Source organism: Phyllostomus hastatus, unplaced genomic scaffold, assembly GCF_019186645.2.
Source record: "Phyllostomus hastatus isolate PE091 unplaced genomic scaffold, TTU_PhHast_1.1 phas_contig_5, whole genome shotgun sequence".
Lineage (NCBI taxonomy): Eukaryota > Metazoa > Chordata > Mammalia > Chiroptera > Phyllostomidae > Phyllostomus > Phyllostomus hastatus.
Genome location: NW_025333897.1, coordinates 3788014 through 3808785, shown reverse-complemented (window position 1 = coordinate 3808785; position 20772 = coordinate 3788014). Strand labels below are relative to the sequence as shown.

Sequence of the window (20772 nt, the reverse complement as noted above, 5' to 3'; positions counted from 1 at the left end):
TTATATAAGAAGAAATATAAATAGTATCCAGCTCTTGGAGGGAAATGTTGATCTTGTGACAGAAAAAATGCTCATTTAGCCTGTCTTGAGATACCATTCTATACTTTTATTAATGTTAGAAGAGAATTTAATTACAATAGTTGCTAGTGGAGTATGGTATGCCTGGTTTATACATTACTGGTGATTTCTAAGTTTTTCCTCAAGTCTTTTAGAAGCCCTTTGACAGCGTGGTAGGATCCTTAAAAGCAGGCAGACCTCCTGACCCAGTAGTTCCTCTCCTGAGAAGTCACTGTCGCAGCCCAAGTGCTGAACTCTGGCATTCTCTGAAGCAGCGCCGGGCACCTTGTGCTCTGCCTCCTGGGCTTACCCAATGACTGGTAGACCAAGAGGCAAACAGAGGGCTTGTTGAAAAATATAAAGTGCCAAACAAACCCATTCACCTAGCACACATTCATGGGGACCCAGCTGCCACGTCATTGCTACTGTAAAGAAAAAGCCATCTTGTTTGCAGGGCAGGGCACATAGGATTCAGGCCCATGGGGCCAGAGAGCGTCCCAGGTTTCCACGATCTTCCATGAAGTCAAGATCCTCCCTGCCCCTCAAGTGGTCCCCCTTAGGTGACCCGCATATTTGTAAGCCCAGGATAGAAATATAAATGGGTTGTGGGGAAGAGGGGGATAAGGGGAATAAATGGTAATGGAAAAAATACAATTAAAAAAATAAATAAATGAAAGAAACACAAATGGAGGCCACATTCTGTATGGTCAAATACTTAAAAGTTACAAATTACGACTTAATGAAATGTGTTTTCTCCTCCCACCCTGACCCTTATTACTGTGGCCTGAAAGCCAGGCCTGAGTTTAGAGTCCCCAGACCGCTCAGACGTGGGGAAAGAAGCTGCTCTCATCCCGCCCTGGCCCACCTGCCCTGAGGGATCTGTGTACACACAGGCACTGCTGTCCCCTTGGCCCTGGAGGGTTCTTCTTCCTGGGAGCCCCAAGGCCAGCCCCTCTAGTAGGGGTTCAGGGTGGTACTGGCTGCCTGCTCATTGTCCTGAGACTGTGAGCCATGCGCCCCCACCTTCCTCTTTCTGGTCTCTGAGCCTTGTGAGAGCCCCTTGTGTCTTAATTCATTGATATTGGCATCTTAATTTCTGATCTGCCTATTGGATGGGTTTTTTTATGTGGCTTGTGGCAAGTCATTTAACTGTCTTTGTCTTATTTTTTTATGATAATCAAATTGCTATTACTAGTCTACTTTAGAAGGAGTGCTCACTTTTCACTACTTGAAATAGTCAACTTACAGTGCACAGTAGTTTATGTCCCATATAGATATTAATCTAAATAACTTCAAATGACGTCCATCTTGGAAATGACCGCCTCTGACACTTGTTTGGAGAATGGCATGGCGCATTCATATTAAGTTATCCTTACTTTGTAATTATTCAAATAAACCAAGTTAAAGTTTACTTGCATCCTGGCACTTGTTCTTTGGATATGATTGAAGGAATGCTGTGTTCCCTAAGAACAGAGAAATATGCTAGAAGCCCTTCCATCCTCCTTGTCCTGGGGGCGCAGGTCTCCCGTTTGTGCCCAGGAGGGACCCAGCGTGTCGTACCAGCTCCAGCCCCTCCCAGCCATGGGCCAAGTTCTGCCCTCACACAGTGGGTGGGCATCTGGGTGGGGACAGAGTGGCTGGGCCAAGGCGAGTGGCAGAATTGCAGTCATTTGTGAGTAGGAATAATATTCTTTCAGGAGAACTTTTTATTCTTTTAATTTTTCTGTAAAATTGAGAGGCCATTATTTTCCTTTTCATCTTTCTCCTTAGGCCAAATGTTTAGAAAGTGAAAAACATGGAGTTCTTGACAAAATTGTAAAAGGCAATATTCGCATGGGAAGGTTAGAAGAAAAAGTCAAGGTAAGTGGTCATTTAGTTTTAAAGATTCCCTTTCAAATGGGAACAGAGGCTTACTGGGTGCAGATGCCCATGTTTAAGAAAGTGATACATTTTTCATGTATCTAATGCTAGTCGTTCAGAGAGTAAAGCTGTACAGGGTTTCACTGGCAGAAATAGCACCTGCCTCTCCGAAAGTAGCATCCTTCCACTCACCAAATAAACTTCACTTCATCTGCACAATAAGATACAATGAAGATGTTTTTTAAAAAATGCAGAATAATCTCCAGGCTATATCCTTAATGTCCAGGCTTCATGGTCAAGTGTAGTTCATTTATTGGTTCAGTTAGAGACCAGTGTCAACCTGCCTCTCTCTTGTTTAATCCTGAATGTACCCTGCAGTTTCTCTGCCCAAGAAAGCCATTCTCATTGTACCAACTCCCACACCTGGCCATTCACCAACCCATTGTCTGCATCCTGACTGCCAGTCTCTCAGTATGCACCCTCAGCCCCACCAGCCACACCGATTGCTTATGGACAGGGGTGGGGAGAGCACCAGCAGGCTAGAGTCCTGGGTGGAAGGCAAGGAGCTCTGTGGATTTTAAAGAGGAAGGTAGTCTGAGGGCATGAAGCTCCAAGTGTGGGGAATAAGATCTAGGACCTCTGGGCTCAAAAGCATGTATTCAGGACAATGATTAAAGGGGTCTGATAAGTGGGTAAATAGATGGATGACATTGTTTCGTATGTTGGAAAATTAACAAACCAAGACAAGGAGATGGAAACATTGGCTGGCTGTGTGTAAATACTCATAGTACTGGGTGAAATATATGTATGTATATACATAATAATGTAAATATATGTTGTGAGTCTATGTTATTTTAGGGACCATAAGGTTTAGTCCTGAATTATTTACTTTTAAAAACTTCAACAAAGTTTAATTTAAAATTGCTCTGATACAAATGTGTCCTAATGCAATGAATAGATTTTATTTTTCCTGTTTCATACATATTGAGTGAAAGAAGCTCAACACAAGTAAGTATCTAATATGATTGCATTTATATAAAGTTTAAAACAGGCAAACTTACACTGTTTGGTGCATGCATAGACTGTAATCAGGAATTGAAAAGTAAGGAAAGAATTATAACAAAAGTGAGATTAGTGATTGTATCTAAGGGATTGGGACACTTGGGGACTTCTAAGTCTGATACTAATAATATTCTGTTAATGTTCTATATAGTAACTTGGGTGATACTTACATGGTGTTTGCTTTGTTATTATTAATTGTTCATATATATTTATAATTTCCCCCCAAATATCAACATGTCACCTTACTAAGGAGGCATACTTGACTATTTAAAATTGTTAGTCATCCATTCTTACACATTCCTGATTTTCATTACCTAGCTTTATTGTTTCTTCCAAATACAAAATCACCTTTAACAGACTGTATAATTTATCACATTTATTGGTTATTGTCTATCTCCTCTGACCATACTATAAACTCAAAAAGGGTGGGGATTCTTTTTTCCTCTTTTCATTCACTGATATATTCCAAGCATCTAGAATAGCACTGAGCTCATAGTAGCCAGTAAATTCAATAACTGTTTGGGAAATTAATTAAATAATGTATTTTACAATTTTAAAAGTTCAACAACATCAAAAGCAGTATACAAAACAATATCTCAACTCTGCATCAGTAAGGCCAGAAGAAATACACCATACTATTAATGATAGGATTCTGCACAGAAGTATTATGAGTAATAATGAGCAATTATAGGTTTCCGTTTTTTCCTGGTTGGCTTTTATTTCCAAAAGAGAAGGTCCAATCTTCAGATGGTTGGCCTTGTCTTGGGAATTCATCTCATTATTGTTCATCTGACTAGGAATAGTAAAAAGGGCCCACCCAACCACGCTGAGAGGAAACTTGTGAGTGGGTCCAGGTTAGGGAGGGCAAATCTCTGGGGAAGTGAAGAGACCTGGAAAGGGCTTGAGAAAATACAGAGGTGACATCTCATGAAAACCCTGTGAAATATGACTAGTGAAAGTGAGGACATCGCCTTGAGATCAGGGTTGTGGTGATATCTAGGAAACTTAGAACCGTAGGTAGAAGCCCTTCTGAACACAGCTGGATTTAGAGAGCCAGAGAAGAAGCTGTAAGAGAAGCAGTATGTAAAGCTTGGAAGGCTTCCCTGACCCAACCAACCAGTGCTCCCACTCTCTATGGAACCTCATCTCATCCCAAATGATCCAGTTGGGCATACAAAAATACCTTAAGGAAAAGGAAGAAAAATAGAATAACTTCCCTATACATGATGAAAATGCATAAAAAACATTGCCACAAAGGAGATCAGAATTGTAATGTATACTCAAAAGTGGATTGATAGGCAGGCGGGTAGCTAGATAAATAAGTAGGTAGGTAGGTAGGTGGTATGTAGCTAAAACTTAAGAAAGCAGCCAAAGCTAGGAAGAAATACCACAGCGCAGAAACACAGTACGCTAACAAGACGTGGCCAGACAAAGGAGGACGTGAAATGGAACTGATACAACATGGGAAAGAAATACAAGGAAAAGAGAAGCCTTTTCAGAAATGTGGACTAAACTGCAAGGAGAATATGTTCATAAAAGCACAATAAGAGGCATAAAGGATAGAGATAAAAAAGGCAAAGACCATGCTGCACGGACTGCCAGTCAAGATGGCAGCACAGTTTGCCTCCTCACACAACCACATCAAAATTACAACTAAACTATAGAACAACCGTCGTTCAGAACCATCAGAAATCGAACTGAATGGAAATCCTATAAGTATAGAACTAAAGGAGAAACCATGTGAATACTGGTAGGAGGGGCCAAGGATGCAGAATGGGCTGGTCCTACATCCATGTGTGGCAGATAAAAATCAGGAGGAATATCTCAGGAATGAAGGGTCCCAGCCTCACACCAGGCTTCCCCAGCCCAGGGTTCAGGTGCCAGAAAGATAAGCCCCCATAACTGCTGGCTGTAAACACCAGCGGGGATTAAGGCTGTGGAAGATAGAAACTGCTGGGGTCTCAGGAAGTTCCTCTTAAAGGGCACATGCACACTTACCTGGACTTATTCCCTCTGAGCTCCAGCATGGGGTCAGCAGATAGCAGATTGAAAGACACCAGAGTCAGACATGTAAGAACTGAATTGTCCAGCATCAGGGCAAGAACAGAACAGAGGGGCAGCTTTCTTCTAGACAAAAGTACTGGCAGAGGCCATTGTTCCTTTTCTGAGCCCTCCTCACACAGAGCTACACAGCCAGCAGGCAGGAACCATATCTGAGACTCCATCAACCTGGCTCACATGATTTGCCTTGCCCTGGTGATTCCCTGAGGCCCTGCCCCAACCAACTTTTGGGCCAACCCAAGCTTTTTCCAGTGGCTTTTCATACAAATAGCTTGTTTTGGCCCATGCCTCAGATTTTCCTAAATTCTCTCAAACAAGCAGCATCTAGCTTCAGTGAGCTGTGTACCCCTCACTAACTTGCCCTAGCAGCAGCCAGCCTTGGTAGTCTCATCTGGGCACCTCTAAGCCCAGCGTGAGGTGGGCTTAGAAACCAAGTAGTAGTCACCTGCAGGCTGCTTTGTAGCTTATGCTATGTGACCCTGACAGAACACAGTTGGTGGCAGACCTTGAACGTGCCAATAGCAATCAAGGCTAGACTACAGCAGGAGGGTGTACACAGCCCACACACTGGCTGCACCCTGAACACCCAGCTTGGGCAATAGGGGAGGCTGTGCCACTGTACCCTACAGGATCCCTACTACAATTAGGCCACTCTACAAAGCCTGGGAGACATAGCAGCTCTACTTAATACATAGAAACATACACAGGGAGGCTGCCAAAATGAGACAAAGAAACATGTCCCAAATGACAAAATAGGACAAAACTCCAGAAAAAGAATTAAACAGAATGGAGACAAGCAATCTACTAGATGCACAGTTCAAAACAGTGGTTATAAGGGTGCTCAAGGAACTTAGTGAGGACCTCAACAGCAAAAAATATCTAGTCAGAAACTAAGGATATTTAGTTTCCAGGGAATCAACAGTAAAGTGGGTGAAGCCAAGAATCAAATCAACAATGAGGAATATAAGGAAGCAAAAACCAAACATTCAGAACAGCAAGAAGAAAAAAAAGAGTTAAAAAAAAACAAGGATGCTATAAGGAGCCTCTTAGACAATTTCAAGCGTACCAACATTCGCTCCAACATTTCTCTCCTCTTTCCAGCACTTCCAGCTGGCAGTGCTGGAAGGAGGAGAGAAAGAGCAAGAAATTGGAAACCTATTTGAAAAAATAAGATAGAAAACTTCCCTAACTTGATGAAGGAAATAAGACATACAAGTCCAGGAAGCACATAGACTCAAAACCAAGATGAATCCTAAGAGACCCACACCCAAACACATCATAATTAAAATACCAAAGGTTGAAGACAAAGAGAGAATCTTAAAAGCAGGGGAAAAAAAAGCAGTTAGTTGCCTACATTGGAGCTCTGATTTCTCAAAAGAATCTTTTCAGGCCAGAAAAGAATGGCAATAAATACTCAAAGTGATGAAAAGCAAGGACCTACCACCAACATTACTCAGCAAAGCTGTCATTTAGAATTGAGGGACAGATAAAGAGCTTCCCAGACAAGAAAAGCTAAAGAAGTTTATCACTACCAAAGCAGTATTATATGGAATGTTAAAGGGTCTTCTTTAAGAAGAAAAGAAGAAAAAAAAAAAAGAACAATAAAATGGCAGTAAATGCATATCTATCAACAATTGATTAAAAAAAAAAACAAAATAATCAAACGGAACAGAATCAGAACAGAATTATAGATACAGAGAATGTTTTGATGGGTGTCAGATGGGAGGAGAGTTGGGTGGTTGGGTGAAAAAGGTGAAGAGATTAAGAAGTACGAATCTGTAGTCACAGAATAGTCATGGGGATATAAAGTACAGCATAGGGAATAGAGTAGCCAAAGAATACACACACACACACACACACACACACACACACACACACACACACATATGACCCATGGACATGGACAATGGTGTGGGGATTGCCTGAGGGAGTTGGGACACTGAGTAGAGGGAGCAAAGGGACAACTGTAAAAGCATAAATAATAACATATACAAATAAAATAAATTTTTTTAAATTAAAAAAGAAGGCAAAGACAAGAATGTAGAAATAGGAATGTAAGAAGAATTCAGTGGAAAGTGGTAGAGATCCAATATCCCTATTGTTAGTAAAAAGAAACAAAAAAAATGCAACTTACTCCGTTCTTAACCATAATTCATAAAAATTTTTCTGAGATAAAAGAAGACTTGATTCTACATATGGAAAGGGCACATTATGTGCTGAGGACAAACTGACCCAGATGGACCCAGAAGATTAACATTAACACCTATGACTTTAAGATAAAGAATACCTTGGACACTCAGAAAAAGACCAAGGCCTAAGGAAAGAAAACATGTTGGGATCACACTGTTCAGTAGCAACACTGAATGCCAGAGAACAGTGGGTTGCCATCTGTAGATATTTAAGGAAAGAGACAATGAGCCAGGGATGTTTCCATCCAACCAAGCTGCTCTTCAGACAGTTTTGACCATGTAAGAACTTTCTCCTAAGGATCAATCAACCTGAGTTTAGCTAATCAGGAAATGGTTGATTGGGCAGACTTTGGAAAAGTATTAACAGTGAGAATATATTTAACTGTAAACTAAGATTTAAAGCAGTGATAAGACTGGTGGAATAGAATGTGAATGTTCTCTGACAATGTAGAAATAAAACAACCAAAGAAAAAAATGATAGGTGAGGGGGAAAGAAGGTAGAAAGTAGAATAAACTTTCTGATTGCTTCATATGTAATAACCTGAGGCAAAGGATATCACTTAAATCTGAAAAATCAAATAGTAAGAGCTTAAGCATATTTAAGAGGGGAAGAGTGAAGAAAAGGTTATAAGCTAGTATACTACTTTTCATAGGGAGTCAGTGGATAGCATCAAAAGTGACGGAACTACAGAGATATAGTGTAAAGGCATAGGAGCATAAGAATAAAAGTAACCACATGAATCAAGAGATTCATTCTTAAATAGAAGTACAGCAGCAAAAAAGAGCTGAGAAAAGGCTACAGTAAAGTCTTTTAAAAGTTTGTAGATAATATAATAAAACAAAATAAAATTGAAACCAAACAATCTGCCATAAATAAATATAAGTGAGCTTAATTTACCCATTAAAAGAAAACAACCTTTTTTAGATTTTGTAAAGCAAAACATTATTCCATGCTAGAGCCAAGAAACAATCTGAAACAAAGTGTGTCACAAACCTTAAAAATAAAAGGATGATTGAAGATAATCCAGATTTATGCAAAGAAAAAGAAAACAAGGTTGTAATCTTTACAACTACCAAGATAGGGTCCAGGCCAAAAGTACTGAGACAAAAAAGAAAACGGGGAAAAAAAGGAAGAAGCTTCATAATGTTAAAGGCTGCAGTTAATAATATATAGTAGTTATGAACATTTATGTGCTAAATAACACAGGGGCAAATTTGTAAAGTGTAAATAACAGGAGATACAAAGGGAAATAGAAACTTCATAACATTAGGAATATTAATCCTCTTCTCTTGGTCCAAGGCATATCAAGAGATTAAACAAAGTAATAAGGACGTAAAAGATTTAACAGCATAATCTGTATGGTTCATTTATGTGTATATATACACAGAACTGTCACAAAAATTAATTATAAATTAGGTACAAAAAACCCTCAATAATATCAATAAAGTAGAAATAAGGCAGACAGTTATTGATCAAAAATGTGAAAACCAGAAATTAATAAGTAAAATCAGAAAGCAAAAATATGTTCTTTCACCTGCAAATGCAAAAACTATACGATAAACCAATTCTTGAGTAGAGGGGATGTCATGATTTTTTTTACTTTGACTTTAAATTTTTAAATTTTGAATATACAACATTATATTAGTTTCAGGTGTACAGTACAGTAATTCACCATTTATATGATCACCACACTAAGTTTAGTACTTTGGAAACTTATTACAACATGACTGACTGTATTTCTCTTTACTGTTTTTACCACCCCTCACGCCCTATACACACCTGCCTGCCCTGGCAATCATCCCTTTGGTCTCTGAGTCTGTTTTTGTTTTGTTTTGTTTTTTCCTTCCCTCCCTCCCTCCCTTTCTTCCTTCCTTCCTTCCTTTCTCTTTAGATTTCACATATATAACAGTCTATTTTAAGCTGATAGGTGTTTAAGTTCAAATGTATTCAGAAAGCACTACATTTTTACTCCCCCTTCCACTCTTTATGTTTTGGACATCATGTTTTCTTGTTTTCTGTATCCCCTGACTATTTATTGTAGTTATAATTTTGCAACTTTGTCTTTTAATAATCATATTAGCTTTTTAAGTGGTTGGTTGACTATGTTTATTATATATTTGCCTGTACCAGTGAGAATTTTTCTTTCCTGTGTTTTCTTATTTCCAGTTATAACCTCTCTTTCCTGCAAAAGGCAACCCTTTAACATTTCTTGTAAAGTTGGTTTAGTGGTTGTGAACTCTAGTTTTTTGCTTGCCTGTGAAACTCTGCCTCCTTCAATTCTGAATGATAGCCTTAACAGATACAGTATTCTGGGCCATTGGTTCCTTTCTTTTATTTATTTATTTATTTTTAAATTATATTTTATTGATTATGCTATAACAGTTGTCCTGATTGTTCTCCCTTTGTTCCCCCTCGCCTGACACACTTCCTCAGGCAATCCCCATACCATTGTTTGTGTCCATGGGTGACAAATACAAGTTCTTTGCCTTCTCCATTTCCTAATCTGTAATTTACATCCCCATGGCTATTCTGTAACTACCTATTTGTACTTCTTAATCACCTCACCTCTTCACCCATCCCCCATAGTCCCCTCCCAGCTGGCAACCATCAAAATGCTCTCTGTATCCATGAATCTGTCTCTGTCCTTCTTATCTGCTTAGTTTGTTTTTTGGATTCAATTGTTGATAGATATATATTTATTATCATTTTGTTGTTCATAGTTTTCATCTTTTTTTCTTAAATAAGTCCCTTTAACATTTCATAAAATAATAATTTGGTGATGATGAACTCCTTTAGTTTTTTCTTGTCTGGGGAGCTCTTGCCCTTTGATTCTAAATGATGGTTTTTCTAGGTAGAACAGTTTTGGCTCTAGGTCCCTGCTTTTCATGACTTGGAATATTTCTTGCCAGTCCCTTCTAGCCTGCAAAGGTCTTTTGAGAAATCAGCTGACAGTCTTATGGGAACTTCCCTGTAGGTAACTAAATTCCTTTTTCTTGCTGCTTTTAAGATTCTCTTTTTATGTTTAACCTTTGGCATTTTAATTATGATGTGTCTTTGTTTGGACCTCTTTGGATACAAGTTCTTTGGGATTCTGCGAGTTTCCTTGACTTCTATGTCTATTTCCTTCACCAAATTAGGGAAGTTTTCTTTCAGTATTTTTTTCAAATAAACTTTCAATTTCTTGCTCTTCCTCTTCTCCTTCTGGCATCCCTATGATTCAGATGTTGGTGTGTTTGGGGATGTCTCAGAGGCTCCTTGTTTTTTTGTTTTTTTGAGTTTTTTTAATTCTTTTTTCTTCTTGCTGTTCTGGTAGAGTGCTTATGTCTTCCTTATGTTCCGAATCATTGACTTGAATCCTGGCTTCATGCCCTCTACTGTTGCTTCCCTATAGATTTTTCTTACTTTACTTTGTGTAACCTTCATTTCTTTCTGGGTCTTTTTTATGTTGTTGTCGTACCCAATGAGTTCTTTGAGCATCCTGATCAGCACTGTTCTAAACTCTGCATCTGATGGGTTGGTTATCTCTGTTTTATTTAGTTATTTTTCTGGGGTTTTCTTCTGTTTTTTCATTTGGGTCATATTTCTTTGTCTCTTCAATTTGGCAGCCTCCCTGTGTTTGTTTCTGTGTATTAGGTAAAGCTGCTTTGACTTTCTTAGTAGTGTGGCCTAGTGTAGAAAAGGCACCTCTAAATTTTGTTTGGCAGGGCCGTAGGTAATTGCCAGAGCAGGGCATCCCACTTCACCACTTTGTGACTCTTTGTGGGGGGAGAGCTTGGAGAGAGGACAGTGCCACTGCCTGGCTTCTAGAGGTTTGCCCAGCACTCTCCCTGTTTCCAGTCACTTCACTTACTCCCCGTATACCACTGGTGCCCTTCCAGCTGTTGCCCTGGTGCTGAATCCCAGGTCTGCATATGTTCTAAGTCCATGTGGACCCTTTAAGCAGAGTTTCCTGAAAATCTGGCAGTTTCTTCTGCCTCCCACCCCAACTGGTTTTTACAGCCAGAAGTTACGGGGATTTATCTTCCTGGCACTGGAACCCTGGACTATGCAGTCTGGTCTGGGGCTGGAATTGCTGGCTCCCAAGGTATTCCTGGCTCCCAAGGTATGCCTTCTGATTTTTATCCACCACATGTGAATGTGGGACTGCCTGTTCCACTGCCGCCGCCTCTTCATGTCACACCACATCTCCATGCCTCTCTGCCCATCTCCACCCCTCCTACCCATGTGGATGAATGTGGCTTCTTTAAACCCTTGGTTGTTGGAATTTTGTACAGCTTGACCTTTTGATGGTTCTGGGTGTAATTTGTTTTGAGGTCTAAATATAATCCTTTCTGTGGTTGCTTGAGGAGGCGAAGCATGTTTATCTATGACTTCATGCTGACCAGAAATCCCAAATTTGCTTTCTGCCCCTTTCTCTCACTGTTCTCCTTCTGGAATCCCTGTAATGTGGATGTTAGAGCATTTAATGTTGTCGGAGAGGCTTTTATACCCAAACTATCCTCATTTTTTTTTCAACTTTTTTTTAAAGATTTTATTTATTTATTTTTAGAGAGGGAAGGGAGGGAGAAAGAGAGAGAAACATCAATATAAGGTTGCTGAGGGCCATGGCCTGCAACCCAGGCATGTGCCCTGACTGGGAATCGAACCTGCAATGCTTTGGTTCGCAGTCCACGCTCAATCCACTGAGCTACGCCAGCCAGGGCTGCTCATTTTTTAAAATTATTTTTTCATTTTGCTCTTCTGATTGGGTGATTTTCACTATTCTTTCTTCCAGGTTGCTAATCTATTCTTTCTTACTAATCTGATTTCAGTTCCTTTTAATGTATTCTTTATCTCTCACTGGTTCTCTATTACATTCTCTAACCCTTTATTGAAGTGCTCTCTGAGTTTCTTCATTCTACTCTCAAGTTTGTTGAGCATCCTTATGACCATGTCTTTGAATTCTGTATTAGGCAAATGAGTTATCTCCATTTCATTAGAGTTTTTCTCTAAATTTGTTTTTAACTGTTCCTTCATCTGGGACAGATTCTTTTATCTCCCACTTTTTTTGACTTTCTGTGTTTTTTCCTGTGAGTTAGATGACATAGCTTTTTCTCCGAATCTGTGTGCCAGATGTTTTTGGGGGGCAGCTCTAGTCAGGACGGGCATATGCAGTGCCTGGTAGCCAGAAAGGGTGGATTCTGGCAGGGCAGCCTGGTGTGTGAGTACTTCCTTGCCCTTCTACAATGGGCAGGGCTGTCCAGTGTGGGTTGTGCTGTTCAATACATGTGTAGTGTGCCCTGTTGCTTTAATTGTTTCTTGCCTGAACCTGATCTGGGCAGGGCTACTCTGAGTGGATGTGTTGCAGTGTCCCACTGTCTCCCACTTCTCTGGGCAGGGCAGTGCTACGTGCGCGTGCAGGAGCTCCCTGCTGTTTTCACCCTTTCTCTCAATGGGACAGCCTTGCATACGGGTACTATAGCATTTGGCTGGTTTCACACACTGAGCAAGGGGTGTCGTGCATGCATGTGCAGCATGGTACGCGCATACCACAGCACCTGCCACACCCACTGGATTCATCCCCAGGTGAAGGGGCCCCATGTATGTGCACTGTGGTGCTAACCTGTTCCTGCTGGATCTGGTTCTCAGAGGGGTGGCTGGAGATGTGCTACAACAGCCCTGCAGATTGACCAGAGAATGTGGATGGAGCTCCCGCCCACTACCCACATGCAAAGGAACTGTAAACAGTGTTCCTCCATTCCTGGACAATTCCCTCCGCTCCTAGAGAGCTCTCCGAGTTCCCCAACCTTCTCTATGCAGTCTTTCTCTTTGTTTGTTTGTTTGTTTGTTTGTTTGCTTGCTTGTTTTGGTGCAGAAGCTGTTCAGTTGGTTCTTAGTGTCTTACAGAAGGAATTGCTCTGCAGAAAGGTGTAAATTTAATGTGTCCTGCAAGAGAGAGTGAGCTCAGGGCCTCCTACTCCACAGTCTTGGACTCACCTCCAGAATGTCAGAACTTCCAAGGAGAATTGAATCTACGTAAACTATAATTCATAGTTTATGTAACAAGTTTTAGAACTGCTCAGAGGGAAATTCATAACCTTAAATACTATGCAATAGAAATGTAAGAAAATAAATGAATTAGCCTTTTATCTCAGTCATTTCTTTGCCTGTAGAGTATGACAAATCTTGCCAAGTCCTTCTCTTTTAAGTTTATTTATTGCATATAAAAGTAATTTATAGCATGATATAAATTAGAAAAGCCTGATGAGGTGGGTAGGGAGGGCATCCAGGAGGTTATCCACCTAGGCTGCAAGCAGCCTCCCCTCACTCACAGAGTCCCTCCTCCTCCACCAGGGGTACAAGAAGCTGGCTGCACTGAAGGTAAACGACATTAGTCACTGTCTGACAGAACAGCAGAAGGACTTTGCTAACAAAACAGCTCAGTTCCAGCAGGAGATGAGGCACCTCCACCGGCTGCTGCAGGACAAGCAGGATGTCCTGGATGAGGCTTTGCAGCAGAAGAGGTAGGGCTGCCCCAGTCCTATATCATGTGTTTATTTTTTGAAGGTTTGGTAGAATTTTCCAATTAAACCCTTTAGATCTATTTTGTTTATTTGATTGCTTACTTTTGTTTCTGCACTTTAGTTTTATCTGCATTTAATGTTGGTCTTGATTTTTATTTGCTCCTTATTTTGTTTTCTTTTTAAAATTTCCCCCCAGCAGTTAGCATGTAACATTGTGTCAGTTTAAGGTGCACAGTGTGATGACTTGATGCGTGTGTACGTGCAGAGTAATCACCACAGTTGAGTTAACACAGCCTTCCCCTCACACAGTCACACTGTTGGAGGTGGTACATGGAGAACACTTAAGATCTACTCTCTTACCCACTTCCTTGTGCACAACACAGTGTTGTTAACTACAGTCACCATGCTGCACGTTATATCCCAATTCCTTGTCGTCTGTAATCCCTCCTTGATCCCTTTGATACTTGGGTTTCACTCGATTCTGTTGGAAAATATTATTGGGTTAGCCTAAAAGCTCACTTAGTTTTCCCTGTAGGATGGCTAGAGCAGTCCTTAATTGTCTTTGACTTCATTCAGAACAGTCCTGTTAGATTGCGTTGTGACAGCTGTCATATCAGCGCACGCTTTTTAAAAACCTTTCGAAACTGGTGAGTTTTTGTGTAGCTGCTTTTTTAAATATATTTTATTGATTATGCTATTACAGTTGTCCCATTTCCCCCCTTCTCTCCCCTCCACCCTGTACTCCCTCTCCCACCCACATTCCCCCCCTTTAGTTCATGTCCATGTGTCATACTTATGAGTTCTTTAGCTTCTACATTTCCCATACTATTCTTGCCCTCCCCCTATCTATTTTCAACCTACATTCTATGCTACTTATTCTCTATACCTTTTCCCCCCTCTCTCCTCCTCCCACCCCCCTGTTGCTAACCCTCCATGTGACCTCCATTTCTCTGATTCTGTTCATGTTCTACTTGTTTGCTTAGTTTCTTTTGGTTTTGCTTTAGGTGTGGTTGTTAATAAGTGTGAGTTTGCTGTCCTTTTACTATACATGTTTTTTCTTTATCTTCTTTTCTTAGATAAGTCCCTTTAGAATTTCATAAAATAAGGGCTTGATGATGATGAAATCCTTTAACTTGACCTTATCTGAGAAGCATTTTATCTGCCCTTCCATTCTAAATGAGAGCTTTGCTGGATAGAGCAATCTGGGATGTAGGTCCTTGTCTTTCATGACTTGGAATATTTCTTTCCAGCCCCTTCTTGCCTGTAAGGTCTCTTTTGAGAAATCGGCTGACAGTCTGATGGGAACTCCTTTGTAGGTTACTGTCCCCTTATCTCTTGCTGCTTCTAGGATTCTCTCCTTCGTTTTTACCTTGGCTAATGTAATTATGATGTGCCTTGGTGTGTTTCTTCTTGGGTCCAACTTCTTTGGGGCTCTCTGAGCTTCCTGGATTTCTTGGAAGACTATTTCTTTTGCCAGATTGGGGAAGTTCTCCTTTATTATTTGTTCAAATAGGTGCTCAATTTGTTGCTTTTCCCCTTCCCCTTCTGGTACCCCTATAATTCAGATGTTGGAACGTTTAAAGATGTCCTGGATGCTCTTAGCTTCTCCTCATTTTTTTAAATTCTTATTTCATCATGCTTTCCTACTTGGTTGATTCTATCTTCCTTCTGGTCCACTGTATTGTTTTGAGACCCAGTTTCCTTCCCTTTACTATTGGCTCTCCTCCGTGTATCTTCCTGCATCTCTTTTATGGTAACCTGCATTTTTTCATGTAATTTGCACCCAAAATCAACCAATTCTGTGAGCTTTCTGATCACCAGTGTTTTGAACTGTGCATCTGATAGGCTGGCTATTTCTTGGTCGCTCAAAAGGATGAGTTCTGGGGCACTGATTTGTTCTTCTATTTGAGCCATCGCACTCTCTTTTTTTTTTGGTCTGGTCACTCTTGTTACGGTGAGGGGCGGAGCCTTAGGTGTTCACCGAGGCTGGGCACCCCAGTCGCTAGATTGTGACGTTATATGTGGGGGCGGGAGCGGGGACAGGGGCGGGAGGGAACAATAGCGGTAGTTCCGTTCTCCTGGGATCTCAGTCCCTTCTCTGGGATCCTGGGCTGTGAGCTCTGCCGTGGTCCACAATCGCCGCCTCACTGGGTCCACCAGCCACTGCTTGCGTACTCAGGGTCCACTGCTTCAATCTTGCGCGCCAGATGGCTTTCGTGCCGGGTGGCTTTCACACCGATTTCGTGCCAAGTTTTCCCTGACCTCTGCGCGCCACCAACCCGCACCCGCCCAGCTCGTCCTCTCCTACCAGTTTGGATGTACAGATCTACTTCAACTTCTTGGCTGTCCGACTTCCATTCAGACAAATCCTCTATCAGTCTGAGTGTTATTCTGACTGTAAATTGTTGTTGTTCTAATCTTGGTTCTGCGAGAAGGTACGGTGCGTCCACCTATTCCTCCATCTTGCTGGAAATTGTGTAGCTGTTTTAATATTGAAGATGGATGAAAATACGCAACTGAAATGCACAAAAAAGATTTTTGCAGCATATGGAAAAGGTGCTGAGACTGATGGAACATATTAAGAGTGATTGTGAAGTTTCTCGGTGCTATTGACATTTTGGCCAAATAATTCTTTGCTGTGGGGCTGTCTTCTGCCCCACATAAACCACTGGAAGATGTTTAGCAGCACCCCTGGCCTCTACCCATGAGAAGTCGATGATAGTAGGAGATAGATGACATACTCAGAATATCCAAATCAATAAAACTATTGATGAAGATGAAAATGTGTATCTTATGTAATAGAAAAAATTAAAGAAACTTTTTGGCCAACCTAATATTAACTTTGATTAAATGTTTTATTTCTTTATTTGTTTTCACCCCCGAAAACATTAAAATCTCCCTTTTTGGAAGACCATAATCTTAGACCAGAGATGCATTGTGTTCTCTGTGGAAATAAGGTACTGTATCAGTTATACCTTTATTCTTTAAACTTGTGACAGAGGAGATATTGCCAGTGTATTAAAACATTGGGTAATATCACATGTTCTGTGAAGGTGAATTTAGTGGTCCTTCACACTGTAAGTCCGCCTCTTCATGCTGGCTGCATTGCCTTTGACAGGCTGGAATACAGACTGATGCTGCAAAGGAATAATAGTGATGCCCGGATGTGCTTCCTTCGGACCGTAGTAGGATCCATGTACCTGATGTCATGAAGAATGTAGTTGTCTGTTTTCCTTCCACCAGACGTTTCTCCACGTCAGGGAAAATGAGTTCTTAGTAATGTAACGAGGTTTCTGTAGTCACAGAAGTTCTTACCACTGTGAATAGTCACTTTGTAAAGAGTTGAGCTGATACCAAGTTTCTTGCCAGACAGGAGGTTTAGAATTGCATTAATAGAATGGGACTTCATTTTTCACTTTCTCTGTATTCCATTTTTTGCCCTTTAATTGTTTAAAAGTTATATAGTCTATTTTTGTTCTTTAAGTGGCTATCCTTAAAATTTCACCATGAATATTTAGCATTAAAAATATAAATCAGCATCTCTACATTTCTCCCCCAAGTGCAAGATCTAATGCTTTACACTAATTGTTTCCCCCTCAGTTTATATGCTGTGATCTAGTGTCACTGGATAAAAGTACGTGAAGAGGACGAGGAAGATGTATTTTGTCATTATTTGTAGTCACCCTGAATTAAATGTTACTAATTTTTATATAGTAGTTTGTTTTGCTTTACCTACAGTTTCTTTGCTTGCTAATTATTAAAAATAAGACAACAGGCCCAAAATGGAGTTGCTTATGTTAAACCCCATGTCACCAAACCAAGACTGAATTTACAGTTTCGTCCCTCCCAGACACAGAGTCTTACACCAGTCAGACAGGAAGCACCAGGACTGCACTGATCACGCCCTTGACCTGATGGGCCCCTTCCATCAAGGAGAGTAGCCTTGCAATAACCAGCCCGCACTCCTCCCTCATTTCACTTCCTTGTTTCTGCTCTCTTCTGCCTATAACTGCCTCTGTACAGCTCTTCAGAGTCCTTTCTGTCTGCTAGATTGCCTGCTGCCCAGTTCAAATTGATTTTTGTTCACAAAAACCTCAAAATCTTCCTAAGACTCAATTTATCTTTTAACATTTTTTCTCAGACCTTATTTCTCAGATCAGTTTCCTTGTTCCTAAACTACATTCTTTAGAAGTTTCTTTAGTGATAGTTAATTGGTAGTAAGCTTTCTTAGTTTTTGTTTATTTGGAAACACTGGCTTTTGACTCCATTCTTGTAAAACTGTTTTTACTGGGTATAAAATTGTACCTTGACAGGCTTTTTCTCTCAACGTAGTCCATTGTCTTCTCTGTTTCATTTTCCTGTTATGTCTTATAATTTTTAAAAAATGGTCTACCTTTTCTCTTGCCTTTTTAAAATTTTTTAAGTATATTTTATTGATTATGCTGTTACAGTTGTCCCTTTTTCCCCCTTTATTCCTCTCCACCCAGCACCCCCTTCCCTTCCACACTCCCTGCCCCCACCCCTTAGTTCATGTCCATGGGTCATACATGTAAGTTCTTTGGCTTCTCCATTTCCCATACCATTCTCAACCTCCCCCTGTCTATTTTGTATCTACCATCTATGCTTCTTATTCTTTGTACCTTTTCCCCCATTTTCCCCCCTCCCCTTCAACACTGATAATCTTCCTTGTGATCTCCATTTCTGTGATTCTGTTCCTGTTCTAGTTGTTTGCTTAGTTTTTGGTTTTGCTTTTTAGGTTCAGTTGTTGATAGTTGTGAGTTTGTTGTCCTTTTACTGTTTATAGTTTTTTATCTTCTTTTTCTTAGATAAGTCCCTTTAACATTTCATATAATAATGGCTTGGTGATGATGAACTCCTTTAACTTGACCTTATCTGAGAAGCACTTTATCTGTCCTTCCATTCTAAATGAAAGCTTTGCTGGGTAGAGTGATCTTGGATGTAGGTCCTTGCCTTTCATGACTTTGAATACTTCTTTCCAGCCCCTTGTACATTTTTAAAATCATTTTGTTCATAGTTATTTTATGTTCTGCATATGGCAATTCCAATGTGTGAAATTTGGGAGAGATTTAATCTGTTTTGTTTTTTTTTTTAACTTTTGCCGTATGCGGTTTGTTTTCTTCTGTATATGGCCATTATGTTTTACTCTGAAAACATATGTGGTTGAATTTAACCTGCGGAATCCTGATTGTCTGGATTGAGGATGTTTTTCTTCAGAGATTTACATTTGCTTTTCTTTGGTACCAAAAAAAAACTATTTGCAACCTGGAGCCACTTTTATTTTATTAATAGTTTTTTAAAGACTTTGTTTATTTTCATAGGGGAAGGGAGGGAGAAACAGAGAGAAATGTCAATGTGTAGTTGCCTCTCCCACACCCCCAACTGGGGGACCTGGCCCACAAGCCAGGCATGTGCCCTGACTAGGAATCGAACTGGTGACCCTATGGTTCACACGCTTGCACTCAATCTACTGAGCCACACCAGTCAGGGCCAGGGCATACTTTTATTAATAGTTTTTAAAATAGACTATAGTAATGCTTTTGTAAAAAATTACAAAAGGGTCTTTCATGCAGTGATGTCAGCAGCATGGCAGCATGAGAGGTTGTCCCAGTCTCACCCCTTGAAGTTACAGTTCAACCCAGCATTCCCTTTTCAACACACAGACATGTCTGAGACATCACACAGAGACCCCTGAAGGAGGGAGCATCTGAGCGAACAGCAGAGACGACCAGGCAGGGAGGAGGACAGAGACAGAGCCACACACAGGCTGGCTGCAGCCTCAGCGAGCACGAGAGCGGGAAAGAGCAGGGGTGCAGCCCGCACTGGGCACACCACACCCGAGAGGCAGAACCAGCAGTCGGGCCTGGGTGGCTAGCACACGCTGAGGCTGGGCCCAGTGTCGGGAGCAGAGAAATGGTGCAAAAAGATCACAGCACTCCAGCCTTGAACAAAGGATTCCACACACAGATCATCACCCAACCCATACCTCTGTGGCCCCCCAGGCAACAAAATCTTCTCTCAACATATCACAGAAGGTCCAGAAAAAACTTTGCAGCCTAAGTGGTCTGTATTCATTGCAGCAAAAGCCACGAGGAAGAGCAGAACCGCAGACCTGCTTGCTTCACCTTTCCCCCCTCATCCTGGCACAGCCCCATAATGGCCTTTGGGTCAACTCAGAGCAGCCCTGCAGTGGATTCTGGCTACAGGAAGGTGGCGCCAGGATCACAGAAAACTGGAGAGTCAATACTTCCCACCTCCTTTTATGAGACCATCATGACCCTGAACCCAAACCTGGCAAGGACAACATACACAGAAAGGAAAATTGCAGACCAATAATTCTGATGAATACAGATGCAAAAATCTTAATCGAAATACTAGCAAATCAAATGCAACAATACATTTAAAAAATAATGCACCACGATCGAGTGGGGTTCATTCCAGGGGCACAAGGGTGGGTCAGCACATGGCTGATCCAGTGTGGTGCACCACGTTCAGAAGATGGCGGAAGAAAGTCACGTGAGCATATTGATAGATACTGAAACATGCATCTAATAAGATACTACATTCATTTGAGATTGAAATACAACGAGTATAAAGTAACTCAACATAACAAAGGTCATACATGACGAACCCTCAGCTAATACACTGAATGGTGAAAAACCGAAAGCTTTTCCTCTAAGATCAGCAATAAGACGGTAATGTCCACGCTCCCCAGTGATTCAACATAGTACTGGAATCATTGCCAGAGCAGCCAAGCAGAGAAAGAAATAAAAGGCATACAGATTAGGAAGGAAGGAGTAAAATCATCACTTTCCACAGATGACATAGTTTTTTACGTAGAAAACCCTAAAGACTCCACCAGAAAGCTATTAGAAACAACAACAACAAAAAAAAAAACAGTAAAATTGCGGGATACAAAGTCAATGTACAAAAATTCATTACAGCCCTGGCTGGTGTGGCTCAGTGGACTGAGTGCCCTCCTGCAAACCAAAGGGTCTCCAGTTCACTTCCTGACCAGGCA

General features: G+C 40.9%; 1 protein-coding gene across 4 annotated transcripts in view; it reads left to right on the top strand.

Annotated features, from left to right (window-relative positions):
* The window catches only part of CEP89 (centrosomal protein 89), a 90026-nt gene that overhangs the window by 66450 nt on the left and 2804 nt on the right, over positions 1-20772 (top strand). For 3 of the 4 annotated variants that reach the window (XM_045846722.1, XM_045846721.1, XM_045846723.1), the window contains 2 exons: positions 1828-1917; positions 13564-13733. In XM_045846722.1, coding sequence (XP_045702678.1) covers positions 1828-1917; positions 13564-13733 — 260 coding nt within the window. The remainder of the gene's footprint in view (positions 1-1827; positions 1918-13563; positions 13734-20772) is intronic. The other variant, XM_045846724.1, reaches the window with a different exon arrangement.